The sequence below is a fragment of the Silurus aristotelis genome (genome assembly GCF_946808225.1).
Source record: "Silurus aristotelis genome assembly, chromosome: 4".
Classification (NCBI taxonomy): domain Eukaryota; kingdom Metazoa; phylum Chordata; class Actinopteri; order Siluriformes; family Siluridae; genus Silurus; species Silurus aristotelis.
Genome location: NC_139577.1, coordinates 6,280,356 through 6,304,367, shown reverse-complemented (window position 1 = coordinate 6,304,367; position 24,012 = coordinate 6,280,356). Strand labels below are relative to the sequence as shown.

At 40.8% G+C, this 24,012-nt stretch overlaps 2 protein-coding genes across 4 annotated transcripts in view; both read right to left on the bottom strand.

Moving 5' to 3' along the window:
- The window catches only part of syt16 (synaptotagmin XVI), a 28,599-nt gene extending 11,503 nt beyond the window's left edge, over positions 1–17,096 (bottom strand). The window contains exons 1-2 of one of the 3 annotated variants that reach the window (XM_083540463.1): positions 16,877–17,096; positions 2,856–3,032 (exon numbers count right to left, since the gene is read on the bottom strand). In XM_083540463.1, coding sequence (XP_083396589.1) covers positions 2,856–3,032; positions 16,877–16,889 — 190 coding nt within the window. In that variant the 5' untranslated portion in view covers positions 16,890–17,096. Of the gene's footprint in view, positions 1–968; positions 2,567–2,855; positions 3,033–7,129; positions 7,386–16,876 lie in introns of those variants that run through there. The other 2 variants (XM_083540462.1, XM_083540461.1) reach the window with 2 other exon arrangements.
- Positions 17,097–18,235: 1,139 nt separating this feature from the next.
- snapc1b (small nuclear RNA activating complex, polypeptide 1b) lies at positions 18,236–23,801 on the bottom strand. The gene is made up of 10 exons (XM_083540518.1): positions 23,552–23,801; positions 23,101–23,260; positions 22,812–22,952; positions 22,307–22,417; positions 21,925–22,077; positions 21,785–21,841; positions 21,375–21,437; positions 20,426–20,552; positions 19,754–19,828; positions 18,236–19,651 (listed from the first exon to the last, which is right to left on the bottom strand). Exons 1-10 carry the CDS (start codon positions 23,701–23,703, stop codon positions 19,599–19,601), a joined length of 1,092 nt encoding a protein of 363 aa, XP_083396644.1. The 5' UTR covers positions 23,704–23,801; the 3' UTR covers positions 18,236–19,598.
- Positions 23,802–24,012: the final 211 nt, after the last annotated feature.

Here is a 24,012-nt window from a genome sequence, read left to right as displayed (position 1 = left end):
CACTCCTGCACATTAAAGTAAAGCTCAGGAGCACACATCAATGAACTGACTCACATTGTATGTATGTGGGTTTTTATGTGAGATGTCTCTTCATTACTGGTACAGATGAAGAGTGTTTGAACCTTCTGCTAATGTGTGTGTGTGTGTGTGTGTGTGTGTGTGTGTGTGTGTGTGTGTGTGTGTGTGTGTGTGTGTTTACTTTCTGAGGGCGGCTGCTCTCTCTGCATATCAGTTTACTCATTAGACATAGACTCAGAAATGCAAACAAATACACACACACAGACACACACACAGAGAGCTCTGAATACTATCCTTCACTTAAATGTGTTCAGTTCATCACTGTCCTAATTTCCCAATTATTCTAAAAAGGAACAGATTAAAAAAATAATAATGTGTTAAAGTGATAAATGCTGAAACAAAATCTGTTCTCAGACGATTGCGACCAAAATTCTAAGAAGTATCTAAACAGAGCAGTACATTATATAGACAAAGGTTAGTGGAACATCCCATTGAGTCTCCATTTGCTGTTATAATAACCTCCACTCTTCTGGGAAAGAGTTCCACTAGATTTTGGAATGTGCTTGTGGAGATTTGTGTTTAGACAGCTACAAGTGTGTTAGTTAAGTCAGTTACTGATGTAGGTGAGGAGGCCTGGGGTGCAGTCAGCATTTACATTCATCCCAAATGTGTTCAATAGGGTTGAGGTCAGAGCTCTATAGCAGGAAATCTTCCACTCCAGATCAAGTAAAGCATATCTTCATGGTGCTGGCTTTGTGCACAGCAACATTTCATTCTGGAATAGGTTTAGGTCTCCTAGTTCATGTGAACAGAAATTTTAATGTAACTGCATACAAAAAACATCCTATACACTCATGAGCTTGTAACAGTTTGGGGAAGAACCACATATGCCTGGAAAAGTCAGATATTTCAGTATGTTCGTATTAAAAACTGAACTAGCAGGTTCTCACCAGCACTGGGTGGATGTGAGGACGCAATGCTTCGCCTGCTTTCCACATCCTCCATTTCCTCATTAATGGGAGTCAGACGACATGCTATTGGCTCTATTAGACCTCTGGAAGCCAGCTGAGCATTTAGGACCTGAAGCCTCTCCTCGGAACTCATGGATGAAACGTCCACCTGAGTTTGGTTCGCCTCTATGACCTCAGACTCTGAGTCAGAGTTTGGTTTGGGTCCTAGGTTTAGGAAGGAGGCTTTTACTGTGTCTGAGAACTGAGAGAACCAAACTGAGAACGCTGATGGAGAGGAATCTGCCATTTTAGTTGAGGCTGGGTATCACTAATTAACCAATGATCCTCAATGTCAATGCAAAGAACACATTTGATAGCAAGATCCGTGCAGATATCTTTAGAAAGGTCTTCTTTGTTGTTCAAAGATACACCTGATAGACTATTTAGGGATCTCCAAAAGGCTCCTATTCAAAAACTATATTTCACAACACCTCTACTCAACCACACTCCTCCAAAAACCTCTGGGCAAAGTCTCACAAGATATTGAAGAATGCTTAGTTTAAAGATCTATTGAAAATATTTACATGCCTTTCACTGAACTACCTTCTAAGGTGTTTCCAATAGTTTCTACCATGACTCCAAGTCAAAGGTCCCTAGAAAACTGATGTCGTTGATGAATGTTGAATCAATGTAATCCCAATATAGTGGAAAAACCCAATGACACAGAGATCTATAGACAGATAAACTAGAAACCTTCTATTATACTTCTACATGCCGAGATGTTTTTTAAAGACAGTTCCCAGTAACAGCAGCAGTGTCACAACCAGTTCAAAGGTTGCTGGGCATTTGGATGATATTTAGTCCAAACATCTTCTGAAAGATACATTCACTACCAAGGGTTCTTTTTTAAAAACAAATACTAAGCACACCAATCCCAAAACTTTGGAAGAGTAGACAACATCACTGATGCTCCTGTGCCATTGAAATCATCCGATCATAGGAAAACATTCTGAGGATAAATAGATCGAAATGTGTATCTTGCTGAGTCTGCGGATGTTCGGAAAGATCTACTCCGTACCTTCTACTCTGCCTAAACGTTGTCTGTTGAAACCAATATTTACTGTAGTAACGTCACAACCACACCAATCCAAATGTTCCTGGAAAGTTTTGCTGCTATTGTATCCTTGTAATCCCAAGATCCTGAAGAGTCCATAAAAATTCAGAGCTATAGAATACCTTCTTCTTCTGCTACCTTCAAGAAATGTCTGATTTCCAGTAGCATCATGGAGTAATATAAAATGTCTTGGAAAGTTGATGACAAGAACAAAAATACATTTTTCCTGAAGTTCTTGAAAAAACCTCAGTCCAATAAAGCTCAGAAAATGTTGTTTTTAAAAAATCAATCCGCAGGCAATGCCTTAGCTCAACCAGGCCAAACCTTTTTTAAGGCTATTGATGTAGTTGAGAAGTTATATCCTTGTATTCCCAGCTGAAGGAATACAGGCAGGTGCAGGTGGGGATCTGACCACATGGTAGGTGTTTACAAAGGGAGGCACTCAAACTAGAAATACCACAGCACTAAACACACAGAGTGTAATGAGTCTTTCCATGATATGCGTGTATATGAGAGTGGGATAACGTTCAACCAGGAACTGGTCTACTTTTTAAAAGTGCTCAGAGCAATAATTAAACGACTCAAGTCAACTAAAAGGACCAATCGGCAAAAAATTGTCATGTCCGTGATACAAAAATCTCTCATTCAAATGCCCAAAATATGTGGAAATGTGTTTGGTAAAGATGATATCTACCCTCGTCTCTACACATGATCCAATCCTCACTCTGATTAAAAAAAGTCCGTGCCCCCATACGTCATGGCTGTGTACTTACCCAGACCCTGGTGGATCCCAGAGCGTTCCTTGCGTTTGCGATGGCCACGAAGCTCGAAGCACGGCAGGCCCCCTACCCGGGCGAAACACAGCTTCTTGTTGATGAAAAGGAAGAGGATAGTAAGCAGCACAACGAAGACACCCACTGCGGACAAGAAGCCGATGGCCTCGGGTGTTACTGCAGCAAGGAAAAAGGATGCACAAGCGGGTCAGAATAGACATAAAGCACCAAGCATGAAAAAAACTGTAAAGGTTGGGTTCATAGTGGGAACCAAAAAAATTTAACAATTATTTATTTTAGAATCATTTATTTCAGGGCAAAGAACTAATTCTATTAGTTTTATTCATTTAATCACAGTTCTAATCATTTTTCAAAATGTTAAGCTGGTTCTCAACTTAGATTTATTTATTTTTTCATGTGTAAATAGTCAGATTAAAACATAACGACAACAACATGACGGGAGTGACATTGATTTTATTATTAATTTGAAAACCCAACTGGTTAAGGAACATTTCCTTTTTTAGTATATTTAGTTTTGTAATTTTATTCTATAAATAAAATGGTCAACATGATGTGGAACCGTGTCCTTAGCGATATGACATGTCTCAACATCTGTAAATTCTTTCCATTTGGGGCCCACAAATTAAAATTAATAAAAAAAAAACAACAGAAAAAACCTGTCCTCCCGACTTTATTGCTCCCACGGAGAAACTGTATTTCTTTGCATACAGTCAGTCAGCCATGTTACAGCACCCCTGGAGCACAGAGTGGTTAAGGGCCTTGCTCAAGGGCCCCAAGAGTGGCAGCGTAGCGATACTGGGCCTTGAACCCCTAACCTTAACCTTCAAGGTTATTTTGTATGCGCCCAGGGTGGATGTGGCAAATAACTAAAACCTATAGATTTGGAAATAATGTCATTGTTTAAACAAGAAAAAGAAAGTAACACGGACAAACAACAAAAATGTTTTTAATACTTTTTAAGTCAGATTGTAATAAATAGGAGTGTTTGTGTATGCTTGTGTCTCTCTCTCTCTCTCTCTCTCTCTCTCTCTCTCTCTCTCTCTCTTTCTCTTTGAGGTTAATACATCCTCATCCATACACCTACAGGAGTGAATGTAAACCATCATCCTTACTCAACACTTTGCACACAGCTCCATAAAAGGTCATACACTATGTGTGTGTGAAATGTGTGTGTGTGTGTGTGTGTGCTTACTGCATCTCAACTGTGCACTGATTTACAGAGTGTGTAGGTGTGTGTTAGTGTGAGTAGGAAGAGATAATAAGGTCGAGCCAAAGACTAACTAACCCCCCAACACACACACACACACTTTTCTCGCCTCAGGCTTCTGTTTTTCAGCAAAGGAGAAAATTGCACTGCACCAGTGAGGCATACAGGCATACAGCACACTGCTAAAGAACATTAATCAAAGCTGGAGTAATTTTGAAAATTAAAAAAGCAGTTTGTGGGCATGTTGCTCAGAAACTTCCTGAAGCGTGGTAGAATGAGCATATTCATCCAAACCTGTGATGGTAATCAGATAATCCTGTCCAATCAGAATCCAGAACTCAACAGTGCTGTGGGATGAACAGGTGCAGTACACTAAAATGTACAGGTGGTTCAATAAGACAGAAATAAAGACACTATGGCAAGGGTTTAAATACTGCTAAGGAATCAAAATGTGTGCATGAGGCTTTGTGTGTGTGTGTGTGTGTGTGTGTGTGTGTGTGTGTGTGTGTGTGTGTGTGTGTGTGTGTGTGTGTGTGTGTGTGTGTTGGCATCCTACTTTCAGATCTCTCATTTTGTCATGCAGTAATTACTTGCCAGCACAACAATTAGCAAAGTTCCTCTCTAATTACACAAAATGTACATGTACACACACACATACTCACACCCACACACACCTCCGCGAACCACACAAAATAGCCAGTTTCCTTGGAAACAGGCAAGACATTTTTATAAGAGTTGATATAACCATGTTAAACATGAGCTCACCCACACACACATGCACACACACACACACACACACACACACACACACACACACACACACACACACACACACACACACACACACATACACTCACACACACATATAGTATTTAAAAAAGGTCTTGTGTTGCCATAGCAGTGTCGTTTCTTAGTGACTAGATGTTAGTCTTCATAACCATGGGTGATTCTTCTATTTGCTGATATTTAAAAATGTATTTATGTAATATAATAAATATAAAAATGTAATACAATAAAATAAAACACAAATAAAAAAATACAAGAAATAAGGCAGTGACCTCATGTGGGTCTGTATTATCATTATTGCTTCAAACTTGCCTCTGCAATAAAAATGTAATAAAATTACATACAAACGAAAAAATATTAAACACTAACTAACTAACTAAATAACTAACTAACTATATTAAAAAAAAATTTATAATGTATAATCATTATCGCTCCCCACTAGCCTTTATAATAAAATGACATTAAATTAAATTACATTAAAAAACATAAAGATTCCAAATCCCCCCCCCCCCCCAAAATAAAAAATAAAAAATGAATAAATTAAATAATAATTAAATAAATAAATAAATAAACAAACCCAAATGTAACAATACAGTTACGGAAACATTATTACATAACATGTAATCACTGACCTTTCAGATGTGTTATCATGATAAAACTTAGAATATTATCATACTGTCTTCTAATATTGTACCATTTTTATGATGCCAGAAAACTCAGAAAGTAATTTTTCAGTGAATATATTCATATTGTTATTTTTTTGTAGAAATTATTTAAAGGGTTCAGAGATAAAGAGCATAACAGCACAAAGAGAAAGTCTCACTGCAATTATCTTTTTCTACCCAAATAGTAGAGTGCAAATTAATGAAGCAGCTCCATCTACTGTTTCACCTGTAGCTCAACACTGAAGTATTTACATGATCTAATAATAATAATAATAATAATAATATATACACACACACACACACACACACACACACACACACACACACAAACTCATGCACACATATTAATTCCTTAGCAGTATTTAAACCCATGCCATAGTGTCTTTAAAATCTTATGGTAATGTATCTTTCATGCAATCTAGTAATATCCAGAATAAGTATCAAGCCAATAAAAGAAAAAAGAAAGATGGATTGGAGGTATTAGATATCAAAAAACAAACCTTTATGAAATGAAATGTAAAAAACTGTATTGGACATTTTTGCATATACAGAGAATAGTTTTTAGGGATTTTAAAAATTTATACTGTGTTTTTCCTGTAATTTTCATTACTTTTAAAATACAATTATCTATTAAAGCTCAGGTGTGTATCAATATACTGATTACACAAGGTCTCAGTTTCGAAAATGGAAAAGTAGGTTAATGTTGATTATGCTGTGAAAAACTTTTACCCTGTCCAAAAACTGGAGTTTTCTATACAATTTTGGACATGGTACCATATTACTAAGCTTTGCGTAACAGCCATACGTACATAAAATTACAATTATAAATTACGTTTGGTGACACCTAAAAAAAACTAGAAAGCTGAAAATGTCCAAATAAATAAAGATTAAATGTTGAAAGAGACCCTTCTGGGCACTGTACTAAATCTTCCAATAGCACAGCTCAGCCACTGCATTTAAAAGGTTATCACAGACAAGTGCTAACTGTGTCCTCCTTTTATAGGATGCCATTACTTTTGTTTTCTTTGAATAAATAGTCATATTAATTTTGGAGAAATTTTCGTTCATACCTTTAATATGAAACGACTTGCCGGAGGAATCTGTACATAAGGTTGTACCAATTTATATGCATTTGACCCCGATCAATTAGTGAACCTGATACACACACACACACACACACACACACACACACACACACACACACACACACACACACACACACACACACACACATATATATATATATATGAAGGTTAATACGAATACTACATTTTTGGTTTTTCATAATCTTTCTTTTGTAAATTCTTAAACAAATGATTTATGAACAAAATCAATATTTTAAAGTGTTAAAAAAATTTCTATCATCTCTCACTTTTGTAAAATTTCAAGCAACAAAAATATATTAGCTTCTGCTTTTCATAAGACAAATAAAAAAACAGACAAAAACATCCCAGAGCTTAACAGAATGATTTTGTATGACCATTTAATAACATTTCATAACTGTAGCAGGACGAAACATGCGCTCTGTAAAACATGATCAACAGATTTGTCTGTCATTTGTGGTATTAAGACTTTACAAAAGAACAATGGCTTACGTGCTGCTCTTGACCTTGAGGTACCAGGACCCAGTTGATTGCGCCAGCATTCTCCTTTTCTTCTCTCCATAACTTGTAGAGCAACAAATAATCCTAACAACTTGTCTGATCGGTCTCTTTGTCCTTGTTTGACAATGTCTCTGTATATTTACTTCTGCTATTTAAAACTGTTATTAAAATCAATTTCTTAGGAATCAGCCTTTTTTATCTTTTCTCTCTAAATTGCAACTTCCTCATGAATTGATTTGAGTTTCTGAAGTTAAAAGTTTTTATCAGTCTCTCTCTCTCTCTCTCTCTCTCTCTCTCTCTCTCTCTCTCTCTCTCTCTCTCTCTCTCTCTCTCTCTCTCTCTCTTTCTCTCCCCTCTTGAGTTATCTCTTTCCTTTTTACCACACACACGTCCTGTTTGAGCCTATTTGTTCTATATCCTTCGTCATTGTTTAGCCTCAGCTCCCATACCCAAACACACAGCTGAGTGAAGACAGCTCCATTCAAAACCCATTCCCAATCACACCCTCCTCGACTTCTACCATACACCAGTTCACCAGACTAAACTCAGTGGACTCAGTGTATCTGTACACCTTTGATTAAATTAATCATTCACCCTCACTAAAACCATACCTACAACCAGACCTGACAAGTGTCTAATTGGCTTTTCCATTCCTGTATTAACAAGCAAAGTAGGTTGTCTTTAGACAGTCAAGTCAAGTTAATCTCTATAGCGCATTTCATAATGGACATTGTCTCAAAGCAGATATACAGAATTTAAGATTTAAGATGAATGATAGGAAGATTTTTTCGTTTACATTTCAACAAGTGGTTCTTCCCCAAACTGTTACCACAAAGCTGGAGATAAACAATTGTCAAGTCAAGTCAAGTGAAGTCAAGTTTATTTCTATGGCGCTTCTCACAACAGACATTGTCTCAAAGCAGCTTTACAGAAATCAACAGTTAAGGTGAATGGTTTGCATTTATCCCTGATAAGCAGCCATGGCGACTGTGGCAAGGAAAAACTCCCTTAGATGTTATGAGGAAGAAACCTTGAGAGGAACCAGACTCAAAGGGGAACCCATCCTCATTTGGGTGACATCAAGAGTGTGATCATAAATCTTTCAACAATACAAAACACTGGAGAGTGAGAACTAACATGGTCTAACTAACTGGAGTATAAGATTATAAGTAATGTTCTTTCTACAGTCTTATACAGTCTTTATGGTTATAAAACTAGGAGCTACTGAGCTCAACATTTATGATCATCACAGATCCAACATCAGCTTCTCCATGCAAGAGCCTTTAAACACTCCAGGAGGTCCAATGTCAAAACTCCACACATGTAGTGGGATCCAATTGGCATTGGTACGTCTCTAGATGGTTCGGGATGTTTGCGAGTTCGGCATCTAATTGTATAGAATGTATATACAGTAATCCCCCGCTTTACCGTGGTTCGAATCTTGCGCACTCGGTTTATCGCGAAATTGCATTTGCCACATTACTAATTTGTTTAGCGGATTTTCCCGGTCTCTTGCAGATAGCACGATAAACCAAAACACTTATAGGGAATTGCTTTTATGGAGTTTAATATTGTAATAATGGAATTTATTAATAAAAATATAATTATTAATTATAAAAATAAAGTAAAGTCTTAATACAGTACAGTAATGTATACATCAAATAGCATTTTTGGGGTGACGTCTGTTTATCGCGGTTTTTGTTTATCGCGTGTGGTTTTGGAATTTGCATGTGTGTATGTGTCAGGGATTCACCCTGCCACGCCCCCCTCTGTAGCTGTCAGGGATTCACCCTGCCACGCCCCCGTCTGTAGCTGTCAGGGATTCACCCTGCCACGCCCCCCTCGATAGCAGTCACGCTGCTTCCCAAGATTACCGACAGCTGTGGCTCATGAAAGATCAGACTACATAAACTCACGTTCTTGAGTCACAGGCTGTCGGTCGTTATATTGTCAAGCTGGACAATCGCGTGGCTGCTCGACTGCCGGCTGTATATGCAAATTCCACTTCCGACTTGGATTACTCATTGCCGAAGGCTTTATGGATTATGCTTGGGACATTCGAACTCATAGCGGACAACGCGTATCGAGCGGATGTCTTTGTTTGTTGTTTTCAACGGCTTATGAGTGTTTTTGTGTTGTACGGTTGTTGAAATAAAAGGACAATGATCGGATTATATCGGCTTCCGCGTCTGCAGCCTGACAGAACGACCGACCTATACCGAACGCGGATTCGCCATTCCGCGATTCCGACCGCAACGGATCGGCAGCTGAACCCGGCTTCGGATTTCCTCCGGAAGCTCAGTGCCGCTTCTCGCGGTTCAGATCCACAGAAGCCGGATCATGAGAGCGCGGCTGCGCCACGCCCCTCAGAGAGCGCGAGGGGATTACCGGCTCGTTACTCGGGGAAAAAAGACGAATTGGGCGGATTTCTGCAAGGCATCGGCGAGTATGTGGCTGTTAACATTTCCTGGTTTCCTTCCGAATGAGCCAAGATTGCCCTCTGTATTTCCCTCCTGTCTGGAGAAGTTCTTGCCAAATCCAGCTCACTATGGAGCGCCAAAGGGGGCAAATTTGGCTCACTCGCCGAATTCAGCGGGCTGCTTCTGGGGAAGTTGGGGATAGAGGTGGTGGATCTCCACTACAGTCCCCTTGAGGAGGAAGGTGCTCCATTCCAAGGTTCTCAAGAGCACGCGGCTCCGTGCCGGATCTCCCATGAGCCTGCAGCTCAGCCCCAATGTTTTGATGAGAGGGCTGCTTCATCTCAGGGTCTCTACCAGCGTGCTGCTGTGTTCCGGGGTTCTCGTGGACGCACCACACCATCTCCAAGCGTCGGCGAGCACACCATGCCGTCACAGAGCTTCTACAGGCGTGCCGCTCTGTTCCGAGGTTCCCGTGGGCGTGCCACGCCGCCACAGTGTCTCCAGGAGCGTGCTTTCCCGCCGCGGAGTCTTCACGAGAGCGCCGCGCCGCCGCGGAGTCTTTACGAGAGCGCCGCGCCGCCGCGGAGTCTTCACGAGAGCGCCGCGCCGCCGCGGAGTCTTCACGAGAGCGCCGCGCCGCCGCGGAGTCTTCACGAGAGCGCCGCGCCGCCGCGGAGTCTTCACGAGAGCGCCGCGCCGCCGCGGAGCCCCTTCCAAGGCGACATCTCACCCACGGAAAGCTCGGCTCCGCCCCAGGACCTCCAAGAGAGCTCCGCCCAGCTCCAGGTCCCTCCAGAGAGCTCCGCCCAGCTCCAGGTCCCTCCAGAGAGCTCCGCCCAGCTCCAGGTCCCTCCAGAGAGCTCCGCCCAGCTCCAGGTCCCTCCAGAGAGCTCCGCCCAGCTCCAGGTCCCTCCAGAGAGCTCCGCCCAGCTCCAGGTCCCTCCAGAGAGCTCCGCCCAGCTCCAGGTCCCTCCAGAGAGCTCCACTGATGTCGTGGACCTACAGGCGAGCCCTTCTCCGCTCGTGGATCTCCAGGCAGGCTTCACCTCATTTCCAGGCTGCTCAGTAGGCTCCGATCTGCTCCTAAGGGTCCCAAGGAGCGCCCCTACGCCCAGGGGTTTCCCTGTGCACTCACCCCGGCTCCAGGACTGCGAAAGGGAGGTTGAACCGCTGCCCCCGGGTTCCACCGACGGCGACGGCTCACCCCACAGTCCCGCAGAAGGCGACGGCTCGTCTCCAGCGCCCGCAGAAGGCGACGTCTCGCCCCCGGGCTCCGCAGAAGGCGACGTCTCGCCCCCGGGCTCCGCAGAAGGCGACGTCTCGCCCCCGGGCTCCGCAGAAGGCGACGTCTCGCCCCCGGGCTCCGCAGAAGGCGACGTCTCGCCCCCGGGCTCCGCAGAAGGCGACGTCTCGCCCCCGGGCTCCGCAGAAGGCGACGTCTCGCCCCCGGGGTCCTCTTCAGGGCGAAGGATCGCATCCAAGCTCCACGCAGGGCGAAGGATTGCATCCAAGCTCCACAGAGGGCGACTTCTCGCCCCCAGGTCCTCTTCAGGACGACGGATCGCCCACAGGATCCCCGCATGGCGACGTCGGTCCTCCAGGTCCCTCTGACGGCGACGTCGGTCCTCCAGATCCCTCAGAGGGTGGTACGACGTTCCTAGTCTCCGCCCGGGACGTCCTCCACTCCCCGGTCATTGTCATGGTTGGCGTCCAGTTCCGGTTCCCCGCCATGGAGGTCGCTCCGGCTCCAATCCCCGCCAGGGGCTTTACTCAGCCTCCCATCAGCACCGAGGGCGTGGCTCCGTTCCGGATCCTCCTGCAAGGTGTTGTTCCATTCCGGCTCTCCGCAGAGAATGCTTACCAGGCCTCCGTTGCTCCCAGGCGTCTAAGGAGGCCTTCCTCGGAGTGCCCTGGCCCGCCTGGCATAGGTGGGTTTTGGGGCGTCAGGTGTCGCCCCTGGAGGGGGGGGTACTGTCAGGGATTCACCCTGCCACGCCCCCCTCTGTAGCTGTCAGGGATTCACCCTGCCACGCCCCCGTCTGTAGCTGTCAGGGATTCACCCTGCCACGCCCCCCTCGATAGCAGTCACGCTGCTTCCCAAGATTACCGACAGCTGTGGCTCATGAAAGATCAGACTACATAAACTCACGTTCTTGAGTCACAGGCTGTCGGTCGTTATATTGTCAAGCTGGACAATCGCGTGGCTGCTCGACCGCCGGCTGTATATGCAAATTCCACTTCCGACTTGGATTACTCATTGCCGAAGGCTTTATGGATTATGCTTGGGACATTCGAACTCATAGCGGACAACGCGTATCGAGCGGATGTCTTTGTTTGTTGTTTTCAACGGCTTATGAGTGTTTTTGTGTTGTACGGTTGTTGAAATAAAAGGACAATGATCGGATTATATCGGCTTCCGCGTCTGCAGCCTGACAGTATGTGTATATATATATATATATAATGTATATATATACTGTATATACGGACATGGCAAAAATATAAGCACCCTTGCAATTCTTCTCTCCCCTTCTCTCAGAAAATTGTTGCAGTTGCAAATGACTTGTTATTTACATGTTACATGTATATTTTTTTTCTTTGCACTGGAACAACACAAAAAACAGAGAAGAAAAGTCAAATCTGATACAATTCCAAAAAATGCACTGGACAAAATTATTGGCACCCTTCACTTAATATTTGGTAGCACCCCCTTTGGAAAAAATAACTGAAATCAATCGTTTCCCGTAACCATGAATGAGTTTCTTATACCTCTCTACTGGAATTTTTGACCACTCTTCTTTTGCAAACTGCTCCAGGTCATTCAGATTTGAAAGCTGATTTTCTATGGGATTCAGATCTGGCCTTATTGCTGGCCATTTCAGAAATCTCCAACGCTTTGTTTGTAACCATTTTAGAGTGCTTTTTGAAGTGTGTTTCGGGTCATTGTCCTGCTGGAAGACCCATGATCTCTAGTGGAGATGCAGCTTTCTGGCCAGTACGTCGCACCCTGAAATTCTTTGGTATTCAACTGATTCCATGATACCGTTCACACAGTCAAGGCATCCAGTGCCAGAAGCAGCAAAGCAACCACAAAATATCTTTGAACCACCACCATGTTTGACTGTAGGGGCTGTGATCTTTTCTTTGAAGGCTTCATTTTTTTTTCTGTAAACTGTGCCATGATGTCCTTTAACAAAAAGCTCTACTGTCCACAGTGCGTTCTCCTATAAGGATTGTGGGTTTTTTTGGCAATCCCCAGTCTTGCTTTTTTATGCCCTTGTGTCAGCAGTTTTGTCCTCCTGGGTCTCCTACCATAGCGTCCCTTTTCATTCAGATGGCGACGGATAGTGCGAGCTGACACTGTTGTACCCTGTGTCTGCAGATCAGCCTGAATTTGTTTGAAAGTTAATCGGGGTTCATTATCCACCTTTTCTCCCTGTAACCCACAACACAAAGGTTAAGTCAACTTTTCTCTATTTTAACTGGTTGCAAGTGTAATTACTATATTGCCCACCCCTGTTACTTACCACAGGTGTGTCTGAATACAAATTACAGGAGCATCACATATTTGAAAAGAAAATATTTCTTACAATTTTGACAAGGTGGCATTAATTTTGTCCAGTCCATTTTTTAAGTGTGTGTGAAATCTTATCAAGTTTGCCTTTTCATATCTTTTTTTGTGTTACGATAAGCATGTGAATACCAAAACATTTGCAATTGGAACAATTTTCTGAGAGAAAACTCAGTCATCTACATTCCGAAACCTCATGCAAAACTCCTCTGCGAAATAAGAAGCAGTTTAAAACATGCAAATTCACACATTCAGACAAACAACAGTGAAACTCTGTGGCAGTAACTTGGTAACTTGTTATGTTTGGGGAAATAAAGAATCGCATGTATGTCTTGCATATGAATACCATGCCCACATTTAAGCACCGTGGTGGGAGCATCACTACATGGTCCTTCTCCTCTGCAAGCTCTGAAGCGATGTACAAGGATATGCTGCTATTTGTATCAATTTCATTGTTTGTGATCTAGGTTCAAGGTAAATAGCCTGCTGTTATGAATGATAATCACAGCCTAGGATACAAGGGTACTGAGACCTCATTATGATGAAGTATCAAATTGCACAGGACAAAGATCTATTTTTGGATTGCAAATGTCTCGCAGCGAAAGTATGTTGCAGCCCAATTTAACACCTGGTCATGCTTTTTTCTTCATTTAAGTTGATCCATTAATCTATTAAGCCTTGTAAAGGCTCCATCATCCTGAAGCCATCATCACATCCACTCCCATCTGGGCTTGATTTTTTCATTTCCTGTCAGCCGTATCGTTTCATCCAAAGAGACTGGATAGAAATCTGCCCAGTGTTTGTATACTGATTCCAAGTGCCATTAAAACTCTCAATCAAAGAGAAACTTTCATTTATATTTTCTTATCAAAGCCAAAACACTCCTCTGAAAAGGAATTAATTATTTCACATCTAAAGTACAGCCTTTAGTTTCAATGTTTCAGAAATCAGGACTGTGCATAAAACATTAAGTAGGCATGCTGGCCACTATAAACAAAAGAGACTTGCTTTAGTCTGTGTAAGCCGTAATGGCTCTGCGTTTCCTTTGCCTGAGAGTCTCAGTCAACACATGCATGTGCTTTTTCTATTAAACAGTAATAATCCGGGGCTCTTATTGTTCTAATCAAGACACTTCCTGAAAACAGAGCAAAAACAGTGGCAATGTGTTTAAAATGATATGCACCGTGTCTGACTACAGTTCAAAGTGTGCAGAGCTGTAGCAAAGCTGGCCATTTAAAATAAAATCTTTTTAAACATTAAGAATTTTAATATATGGCTTGTCATCAGAACTGCACAATGACATCAGGGTTTCACTGAAATTCAACAGTAAAGCACAGACAGCTTCATCCTCACAAACTGAATAGTTTTTAAAGATGACTAATAAACTAGGGATTCGAATCTGAATCTTTTCATTAAAGGTCAACTGTAATAATAATAATGTAATAATTAACTGATAGTTTTTAAAATAGATACTGGATAAAAACAATCAAACATAACACTCCATTTAAAATAGTGCTTAAATCTATTACAAAAAAATATGAATCGTGAAAATGTGCTAAATGAAAGAAATATGAATATATTATTTGTATTAATAAATATTGAGGAAAATTAAAGACGTAAAAGAACGAAAAAGTAAATAAAATACAATAAATAAAAAAACAGTTACATCCAAAACTAATAAAAAACACAAGTCAAATACACAGCATGTGGAGTCAGTAATTCACCACTAGAGGCCTCTCTCGTACTGTATATTGTAACCAGGAAAAACTATCATTATGGATTTTTGCAGATAACTGATAAAGTATTTAATTAGTTCAGTATTTTCTGGTAAATGACTTATTCTGATAGGTTTGCCCAAATGTGCAGATGCAAACAATATAAATAGAATATATCCAGTCTGATGAATTGGCTTTTACACTAATGAAAGGGAAGTCAATCATGGCTGTAAGATTGCTCATCTAAATCACGGATTTAATTGGAATAACTCCCTGCCTAATTGAGTGCCTATAAAACATGGTTTGAGTGTTTACGTATATAAAAGATAAGCTGAAGGAAAATACATATGGATATATTTAATGCTTTGGTTTCCTCGTTGTTTTCATAATTTTATGTCTTACAATCGTTTTTTGGAGTTTTTTTTACAATAATTTATGAATCAATAGTTTACTGCCACAGCTGTTACTTCAAGTGATTTTATTACTTTTTAATTAATAATCAAGTATTTTTCCACATTTCTGGTAAGTAATACTTCATTCAGTCAGATCCGGACACACAATTAAACATTTATACCGCTTAAATCTGCAAGAGAAACTTAATACAGAGGATAGGAAACATGCTGAAGTGAGTTTTAAATTGTAACAGAAACTATTATAACTCCATTAGACCTTAGATCACATTGCAACGCAGCTAATAAGTGTTTATGGGTCTTCATGCGTCCATCTTATTCACAGTGGGAATTGATGAAAGATCTACGGTAATGGAGATATATCCACTGAACGAACACACTCGCTCTCTATGTCTGTTGCACACAGGATACATGGTTTATACTGTGAGAAATTTCCAAATAAATGCAACAGATACTTGCACAATGTCTTGCGTTGATTGTTGCATTGGTTCCTGATCGACCTATTAGAAAACAGATCCTAATTACATAATGTTTACTCATCTACTGACAATGATTTTCTTAATGTAGGGTTCCAACATTTTCAGAATTTTTTTAGGGCCAGAAATCTAAGCAGCGCAATAAGTATAGTTCGTTTGAACAACACAATAAATACAGCGAGGGAGCAGGTATCATTACAAACTGCTTCTTCAAATTATATCTGACCAAATATCATATCACAACTACCAGATTTTGACTATGATTTGTGATTATACAGTAATCAGTAATACTGTGTGTGTGTGTGTGTGTGTGTGTGTGTGTGTGTGTGTGTGTGTGTGTGTGTGTGTGTGTGTGCTGGTGTCTGTGTAATATTATGCCATTATGAACCAGTACACACTCATCCACAGACACAATACAATACAATCTGATGTAGCAGATCCGCTCAAACTACATTAAATGGCAACGAGCTGCAGAGGAAATGTAGATCGAATCAGAAGAAATACGGGGCAATCAAAAGTAAACTAGAAGAACTGCAGAGATAAGAGCAAACAGTCTGACAGCTGGTGTACATAAAAAAGATGAATGGCTCCACACTCCACTCCAGTGACTTGTTAATTAGGTGCTCACACACACACACACACACACACACACACACACACACACACACACACACACACACACACACAGGAATTTTAGGATCACGTGGGAGTTTAATGACAATGTAACAGTTTCATTACAGCATACTTACATATTTGGACAAAGCATTAATACATACCTCTCATTAAGATTGAAGATTGTGACGTAAGAAAACGTCAAGGGGAAAGAATGCAAAACTCCCAGCCAATCAGAAACGAGTATAAGCTTACACTATATTGTACTGAAACGTGAAAATAATTTAATTATAGACTTTAATAGTTTCGAGAGAGAAAAGAGAGGGATAGACACACGCACACGTGAACGCGGGATGCCAGCACGTGCACGCGCACGCCCATGTACCTTTACAGTACTGATGCATATGCAGTGTGTATAAATATATATATAATGATGTGCACCAGGAAATGCAGGAAATCCAAACACATCATGAGGCAGATTTATAATCCATCATGCAGCTTTATAATAGACATATCAGAACATGTCAAATCACTTACTGTCTGCTGACATTGTAGAAACAAATCTAGGAGGGCCAATAATTATTCACTCAGCTCTTCTTAGCAGGTTCATACGCCCGCGTGTGTGTGTTTGTGTGTGTTTTAATACAGCTAAAGATGAGGCATAGATCTCGCATCAGCTCATCTCCTGCACTCCGGCTTCATCATTACAGCAGATGCGGTGAGACCCCCCTCCCTTCCCTTTCTGCGCATTCTGCGCTCTTTCACTGCGCATGCGCAAATGAAAAATCATTGCCCACCCGTGGAGGTCCATGTGCTTGGGTTTACTTTGGCTTCGTTTTGGCAGTAGAGTTGCGTTCATGTCACAGGAATATATTTTATAGACTTGGGGTCTTATTTATTTATTTGTTTTGATTTAAAGGTTTCTCCTTGTTTATGTCAATCAGAGCACAACATTAATAACTATAAAGACTGTATTTTGTATTTATATTAAAAAGTCGCATTAGTAATAGGTTGTAACTGTTTCTCTTTTTTTTTGACTACCCACATATTAATTGGATTGTTTGTATTTTATGTGTGTAGATTTTATATACGATGACATCCAATATGAGTGAAATAAAAATCCTGTTCTGGTTTGGTACTGGACCTAATATAAAATATATAAATACATGTTTCCTCCTAATGCTTACTTGTACAAATAATCTGAAACATACATATGCAGAAGTGTACTTAATACCAATTACTCAGTGGTTCAATGGTGTTTGGAAAACACACTTCCAGATCTGGTATGGTGGCGTGTGAGAATGTGACACCTGTCACTCAGTTTATTGATACTCTATTGGACCTTCGGAGTACATTAGTGACCATGAGAATGAAGGACTCGGGACTGAGGGAGAAGTTTGAAGAAAAACTCCAATCAAATGTCACACTCATGAATATGGTCATCTGACCAAATGCACCTCATTTAATGTTTCAATATCATGCGATCACATGGCTGTTTCTGTTTGGACAAATGTCAACAATTCCATCAGTCATCATAAGAATATAATCCAACTTTCATCTACTGAATTATTATTATTTTTTTTTACGTTTGAACATTTTACAAACAAAAAATATCCAAATATCATACATTCAGGGAGTAAACTTTCATCTGAAGATGTGTGAATAAATGTGTCTCTCCACATTATCATCTGCTTCCTCTTCTTTTCCATGAGATTACATCATGTCCAAAAAATAGACAAGACTGTAACATCTAATCAGCATCATCTGCAATTAACAACCTGAACATCGGGTCTGTTCAGTGACGCATCAGCGCCTGCACTCACGAGCAAGAATCAAATATCAGACCATAAACATAATGAAGTGCAAAAAAAACAAACCGAGAAAGAAAATGGTCAGTAATAACAACAAATACTTTTTATTACAGAAACATTCTGTAATAAACATTAATCTATATGTCAAACTATACACAGGACTAAAATGATTAAACAGTGTAAATATTATGGGGTAAAAATAATTGAAATAAAAGCCCTTTTTTTTTTAAATACAAATATAAAAATAAAAGTGAAATACATATAAAAAGAGCACCTGAAGCATCAGTGCCTGCACTCATGAGCAGGAGTCGAACATCAAACAATATATATACTTTTCCCCCCCTAGAAATCCCATGTTTTTATAGTTTTATATGGTTTCATTTCTCAACACTTTACTGATGTGAACACGGTGTAAAAAATATATATATTTTTGTTTTGATGTTTCATCCACTTTGTGTTTGTGCATTAAAATAAGAAGAATGAAAAATAAAATTAGGCCCTATTAAAATATCTGTACAGAATTTTCAATACATTTTAAAATAACATCCACTCAGATCAGACCTGGCACAAGGCCGTCCAATCGGGTTTATCCTGTAACAGACACGTCCAAACTAACACAACGGAGAAAACTAGTCACAAGCCCATTGAATCTGTCACAAGACCGTCCAATCAGCCACAACCAAATACAAGCTGATCCAATCAACCTGCAGCGGTTACAAGACAGTCCAATTAGAATTGCCCTGCTACAAGGCCTTTCAACCGAACTTGACCTGTCAAGTTTGCTCTGTCCAATCAGACACAATCAGTTAGAAGCCTGTCCAATCAGACGTGACTTGCTGCAAGTGAGGCCAATCAGTAGCAATCGGTCACAAGCACATCTGATCAGACATGATCTGATAAAAAGCCGGTCCACTCAGATGTGAGCTTTAATAAGCTGGTTCTATCAGACACTCCCAGTTACATGCCAGTTCAATCAGACACACTTTGTCACAAACCCAGCAAATTAGACATAAGCTGTTACAATCCCATCCAATCATACTTTAGCTGTTACAATTTTATCCCAACAATCTGATGCAATCTCATGCTAGCCTATCCAATCAAACAGAGCCTGTTAGGAATAAATTTAAGAGATAAAAATGATTCAAGTTCTGTCCAATCATATACAATCCAATCATGTTCGACCAGTTACAAGCTCATCCAAACAAATACGACTTGTAACAAGCTATTCCAATCAAACACAAATTATAACAAGCTTTTCTAATGAAACAAGGTTTGTAACAAGCTTGTCCAATCAAATGCGACTTGTAACAAGCTTTTCCAATGAAATATGACTGGAAACTGGGGCTTCCAATCGCATACGACTCGAAACAAGCTTGTCCAATCAGATACGACACACTAGGAGTCTGGTTAGACACGGCCCATGATCCTGTCCAATCAGGTTTTGTCGTTTAGTGTTTACTACGCATGCGCTCTTTCCAGTTGAATCTTCTCCTATTGTTTCCTGATGACCAATGAAGAGGAAAAAAAACAGACACCAAGTCAGTGATCACAAAGAAACAATAAAACTTTGTATTAACAATAAATATATAATGATTTGATTCACCTTCAGTCTTTTCTCCCTCCATTCCAGTGAGACGCCATAAGTGGGTTGTGTTCTGCAGCTCCACGCTCTGGCTTCCTATTGGACGAAAAAAGCTGCAAATCAGCACCTTATAGTCACTTTAGATATAAAATGACTAACATTAGGAGTGACAGATATTCTAGTGCTCTGCTTTTGTTCTTTGGGGTCCTGTCTCTTTGTGCAACACCACAAAATGGCATTTACAGACAACTTCATAATTATTGGCACCCTATGTGAAAATGAAGTGATGGTGAAGTTCAAATGATATATAAAAGCACACGCACACACACACACACACACACACACACACACACACACACACACACACACACTCACATCAAATATTTCATTATTGTTATTAATATAAATATTGTTTCGAAGTTTTACAAAAAAAAATAATAATAATAACACGGTGTAAGTCATATTTAGTCAGATAGAGTTAATAAATTAATTTGTCAGTGGTGTTTATTTTCTGGCATTTACTGTTAAAAAATATTATTTATATAAAAATAAATAAATTATAAAGTATATGTATGTCCTAAAAAGTAAATGTTTTTAGGAACTGTCATGTTTTTTTTTTTTATTGTTCGTAATTGAAAAAAATTTAATTTATTTAAAGAATTGTGTACATTGTCATTTGTTCCTCTTACTCACCCTGAGCCATGAAACGCGAGTTGGTGCGCGCTTTAAGAGACGGGGGTCTCCTGAATCTCGAGACTCGCTGCGTGTCCAAAGCTGCTGATATCACCTCGATTTGCCTGTGACGCCGAGACTTCGAAGCCTGTCGCATAAACACGATACACACGATGCTGTTTCCTTTCAAACACTTTTAATTAAGCAGCAAAGTGAGAAACTGTCATTAATTATTCTAATACATTTTATTCGGATTTCATGTTTAAAAAAAATAAAAAAATCAGCACATTTGGGCTTAGAAATAAATCAAAAATGAAAAGTCAGACGTCGACTCAATCATTTCGCCATTTTCCTCATGCACTACATGTCTGTTTGATATTACGTGATCATTACGGTTAAATAATTCTGACAATTAATTAAAAGGTTTTAGACAAAAAATAAAAACAGTTAGACCTACACACATTATGGAATAAAAAGTATTGGGACTCCTGGAAATGTGGTTTTCCCCCAAACAGTTACCTCAAAGCAGAAGATAAACAATTCTATAAAATCTCTTCAGATGCAGTAGCATTAAATTTTCCCTTCACTTGAACTGGGAGACCCAAACCTGTTCCAGCATGATAATGCCCCTGTTCATAAAGCCAGCTCCATGAAGATATGCTTCACATGGGTTTGGAGTGGAAGATCTCCCAATTGAATTAGATGAATGTGAATGCTGACTGCAATCTCCACAAAATTACCATTGAACATCTACAAGAAGAGTGAAGCTTATTCTAACAGCTGTTAGTCAAAAAAGATGGTCAGAAAGAAGCACATACCAAACTTATGGTCAGGTGTCCACAAACTTTTAGACACCAAACTGTGATAATGGGTTATTTTGCCTTTGAATGCATGGACTTTGTTTGTGAATTGTTGTATGATAGCGAGTAATGATCATGTGTATCAAGAATACGATCGACATAACACAAACCTCCACTGCCTGAGCGTAAGACCTGGATTTGATGGAAGCGAGGCGCTGAGCTCTGCGAGAACTCTGCCAGAGAGAGAGAGAGAGAGAGAGAGAGAGAGAGAGAGCGAGAGAGAGAGAGAGAGAGAGAGAGAGAGAGAGAGCGAGAGAGAGCGAGAGAGAGAGAGAGAGAGAGAGAGAGAGAGAGAGAGAGAGAGAGAAATTCATTTAAAGTTAGAGTTAGAAGAGAAACACAAACATGATTACCTCGTCATTACCAACTCAGTTTTCTTTCCCCACACTCAGGAGCATGAGCAAAATACAAATTCATTTTTTTCTTTCTTTTACATAAATCTACCCGGGTGGTTGATGAATGATGCCCTCTGTGTGATGCTTATTATATTCATTTAGGGTCCCCCCCCCCCCCCCCTCACCTCATCCTGACTTGATGTTCCTTCTCCTGCGTCATGGTCACTCCGACTTTCAAACTCCTACAGAGAAAGAAAGATCGTGGTCATGGTCTCAAGCCGAACCAAGAACACCAAGAGTCAGCACACACTTGATGCACACTCACAGCCTGGTTCCGCTGCCAGCCGTAGAATGTGAGGACGGTGCTGTGCAGTTTGGGCACCAGGTTGTGGTTGATGAGGCTGAGGTCGGACTGAGGCGGCTGCGGTAGGATCGCCTTCTTCAGCCCTTCGTAGTGCTCGTGGATGTTCGCCAGCTCCTGGAACCCGCACCAGAGATACCGGCAAGCGTCAGTAATACAGCACCGCATTTTTATCGCTACATAAACATACAATAAACTGTTCTTTATAACGAATTATATTATATTGCATTAATTTACACACATATGCTTGTGGTTTATTCTGGATAAATCTCAAAACCGTTGCTGCTTAGATTTAAAGAAAATCCAGTAGTGCACAAAAAAAAAAGAGTCTGCTCAGGCATCTTACCTCGAGCACATCTGTACTGATGACCTCCTGAGGTCGGGACGACCGGTCCATGAACGACTCGCACAGCCGCTGCCTTCTGTCCGCCTTCTTCTTCTTCACCTGGAAGGACAGCTGTGTCGAAAAAACACAGTAATAATTACGTTAAGGTTAAACGGCAGCTCAAATGCCCCCCACAATAAAGAACATTCAAACAACAATCAAACATTTATACAGACGTGGCTATTTTTCCATAGACCGCAAGAAAAGCCAACGCATGTAACGGGTACACACTTAACACCATACACAGATCAGGCATAACATTATGACATTATGAAAGGTGAAGTGAATAACACTGATTATCTCTTATAGCACCTGGGGCCAAATTGTGACGGCCAGACGACAGTCTGAGCATCTCCGGCTGCAGCTCTTGTGGGGTGTCCATGCTGCAGTGGTCAGTATCTATCAAAAAATGGTCCAAGGAAGAAACAGTCCACATTCCATTTTGATGTAAAAGGATAACACCCACCGTGTCTGGCATGGCGGTGAAGCAGACGGCTTTTTCGATCAGCAGTTTCCTGAAGACGTAGGCCACGTCATAGTGCTGTGCGTTCACCGCGTCCTGCTGGAAACGCATCAGGTCGTCCCAGTCCTTCAGCGCGATCCGGATCTGCGTCATCAGATCGCATCACTTAATCACATCATATGTTATGATCCCTTTCTCTGGCAAGGACTGCGTGTATAAACCTCGAGTAAATCTCCGTAGGTCTTCTACGAGAAGCGAGAAGTGAGTGCGGTGTGAATGTAAGGAGCTTTACCCGCTCTTTTGGAGTGTTAAGCTGAGTGTTGTAGAGGCTGTAGAGCAGGTAAAGACCTCCAACACGGATCTGGAACGAATGCGGTGGGAACAGGTAGGGGGCTGCGACAGACAGAGCCAACCGCGTGAAAACCTTCTTCTCACTCGGCTCCAGGATACCACTGAGGGAAAGAAATTCATGAGGATTTAATCTGGTAATACACTGATGAAAGTCTGGATGTTCTACAGGTGCACACAAGACTATTTCAAAATTTTCATGCAGAAGTCACTTATGGCTGCTTTAATTTTTTTTGGCCGCTTTAATTCTCATGCAATGGTGTATATAAAACCGACAGCTGGAGAAGAGCTGGGAATGAAAAGCTGGTTATCTGTGCACAATGGTCATTTAAAATTTTTTGTTTCAAAGAAATCAGAACTACAGTTACATTTACAGTATACATGTATTTACTTACTAAAAAATATTCGAGAATTTTTTTTCTCTCCAGATGGCGGAAAACTCCTCGAAGCGCACAGACGCCGTGGCCTGAAACCGCCCGAGTAAATCCTCACAATCTGTCTTCAGGGTCTGTCTAAAATAATCCATTTTTTGTGTTTTCAGCCACATCAAAAAACATTACAGTAAAACATACAGTAAACCCGGAAGTTTGTATTAGGCACGTGTTTCTTCTTCTATTGTTTCAGAGGATGTAGGATAGCTCCTGACTCGAGATTTGCACCGCCATCTGGTGGCCTGAATAGAAAACGCATTGTGTGTATTAATACACACAATCTACTGGCTGAGCACAGAGCTGGCAAAAGTACACACATCCCCCACTCAAGTAGAAGTACAGATGCTTCTTCTTCTTCTTTCGGCTGCTCCAATTAGGGGTCGCCACAGCGGATCAGCTGTCTCCATACCACCCTGTCCTCTACA

What these genes read in the sequence shown, in the direction of transcription:
- snapc1b (XM_083540518.1), bottom strand. Translation starts at nt 23,703, where the DNA reads ATGTGGCTGAAAACACAAAAAATGGATTATTTTAGACAGACCCTGAAG. An exon ending in TCACCGCCATGCCAGACACG is followed by an intron (nt 22,418 to 22,811) that starts GTGGGTGTTATC and finishes TTTTCGACACAG; the next exon opens with CTGTCCTTCCAGGTGAAGAA. An exon ending in TCAGTACAGATGTGCTCGAG is followed by an intron (nt 22,078 to 22,306) that starts GTAAGATGCCTG and finishes TGCGGGTTCCAG; the next exon opens with GAGCTGGCGAACATCCACGA.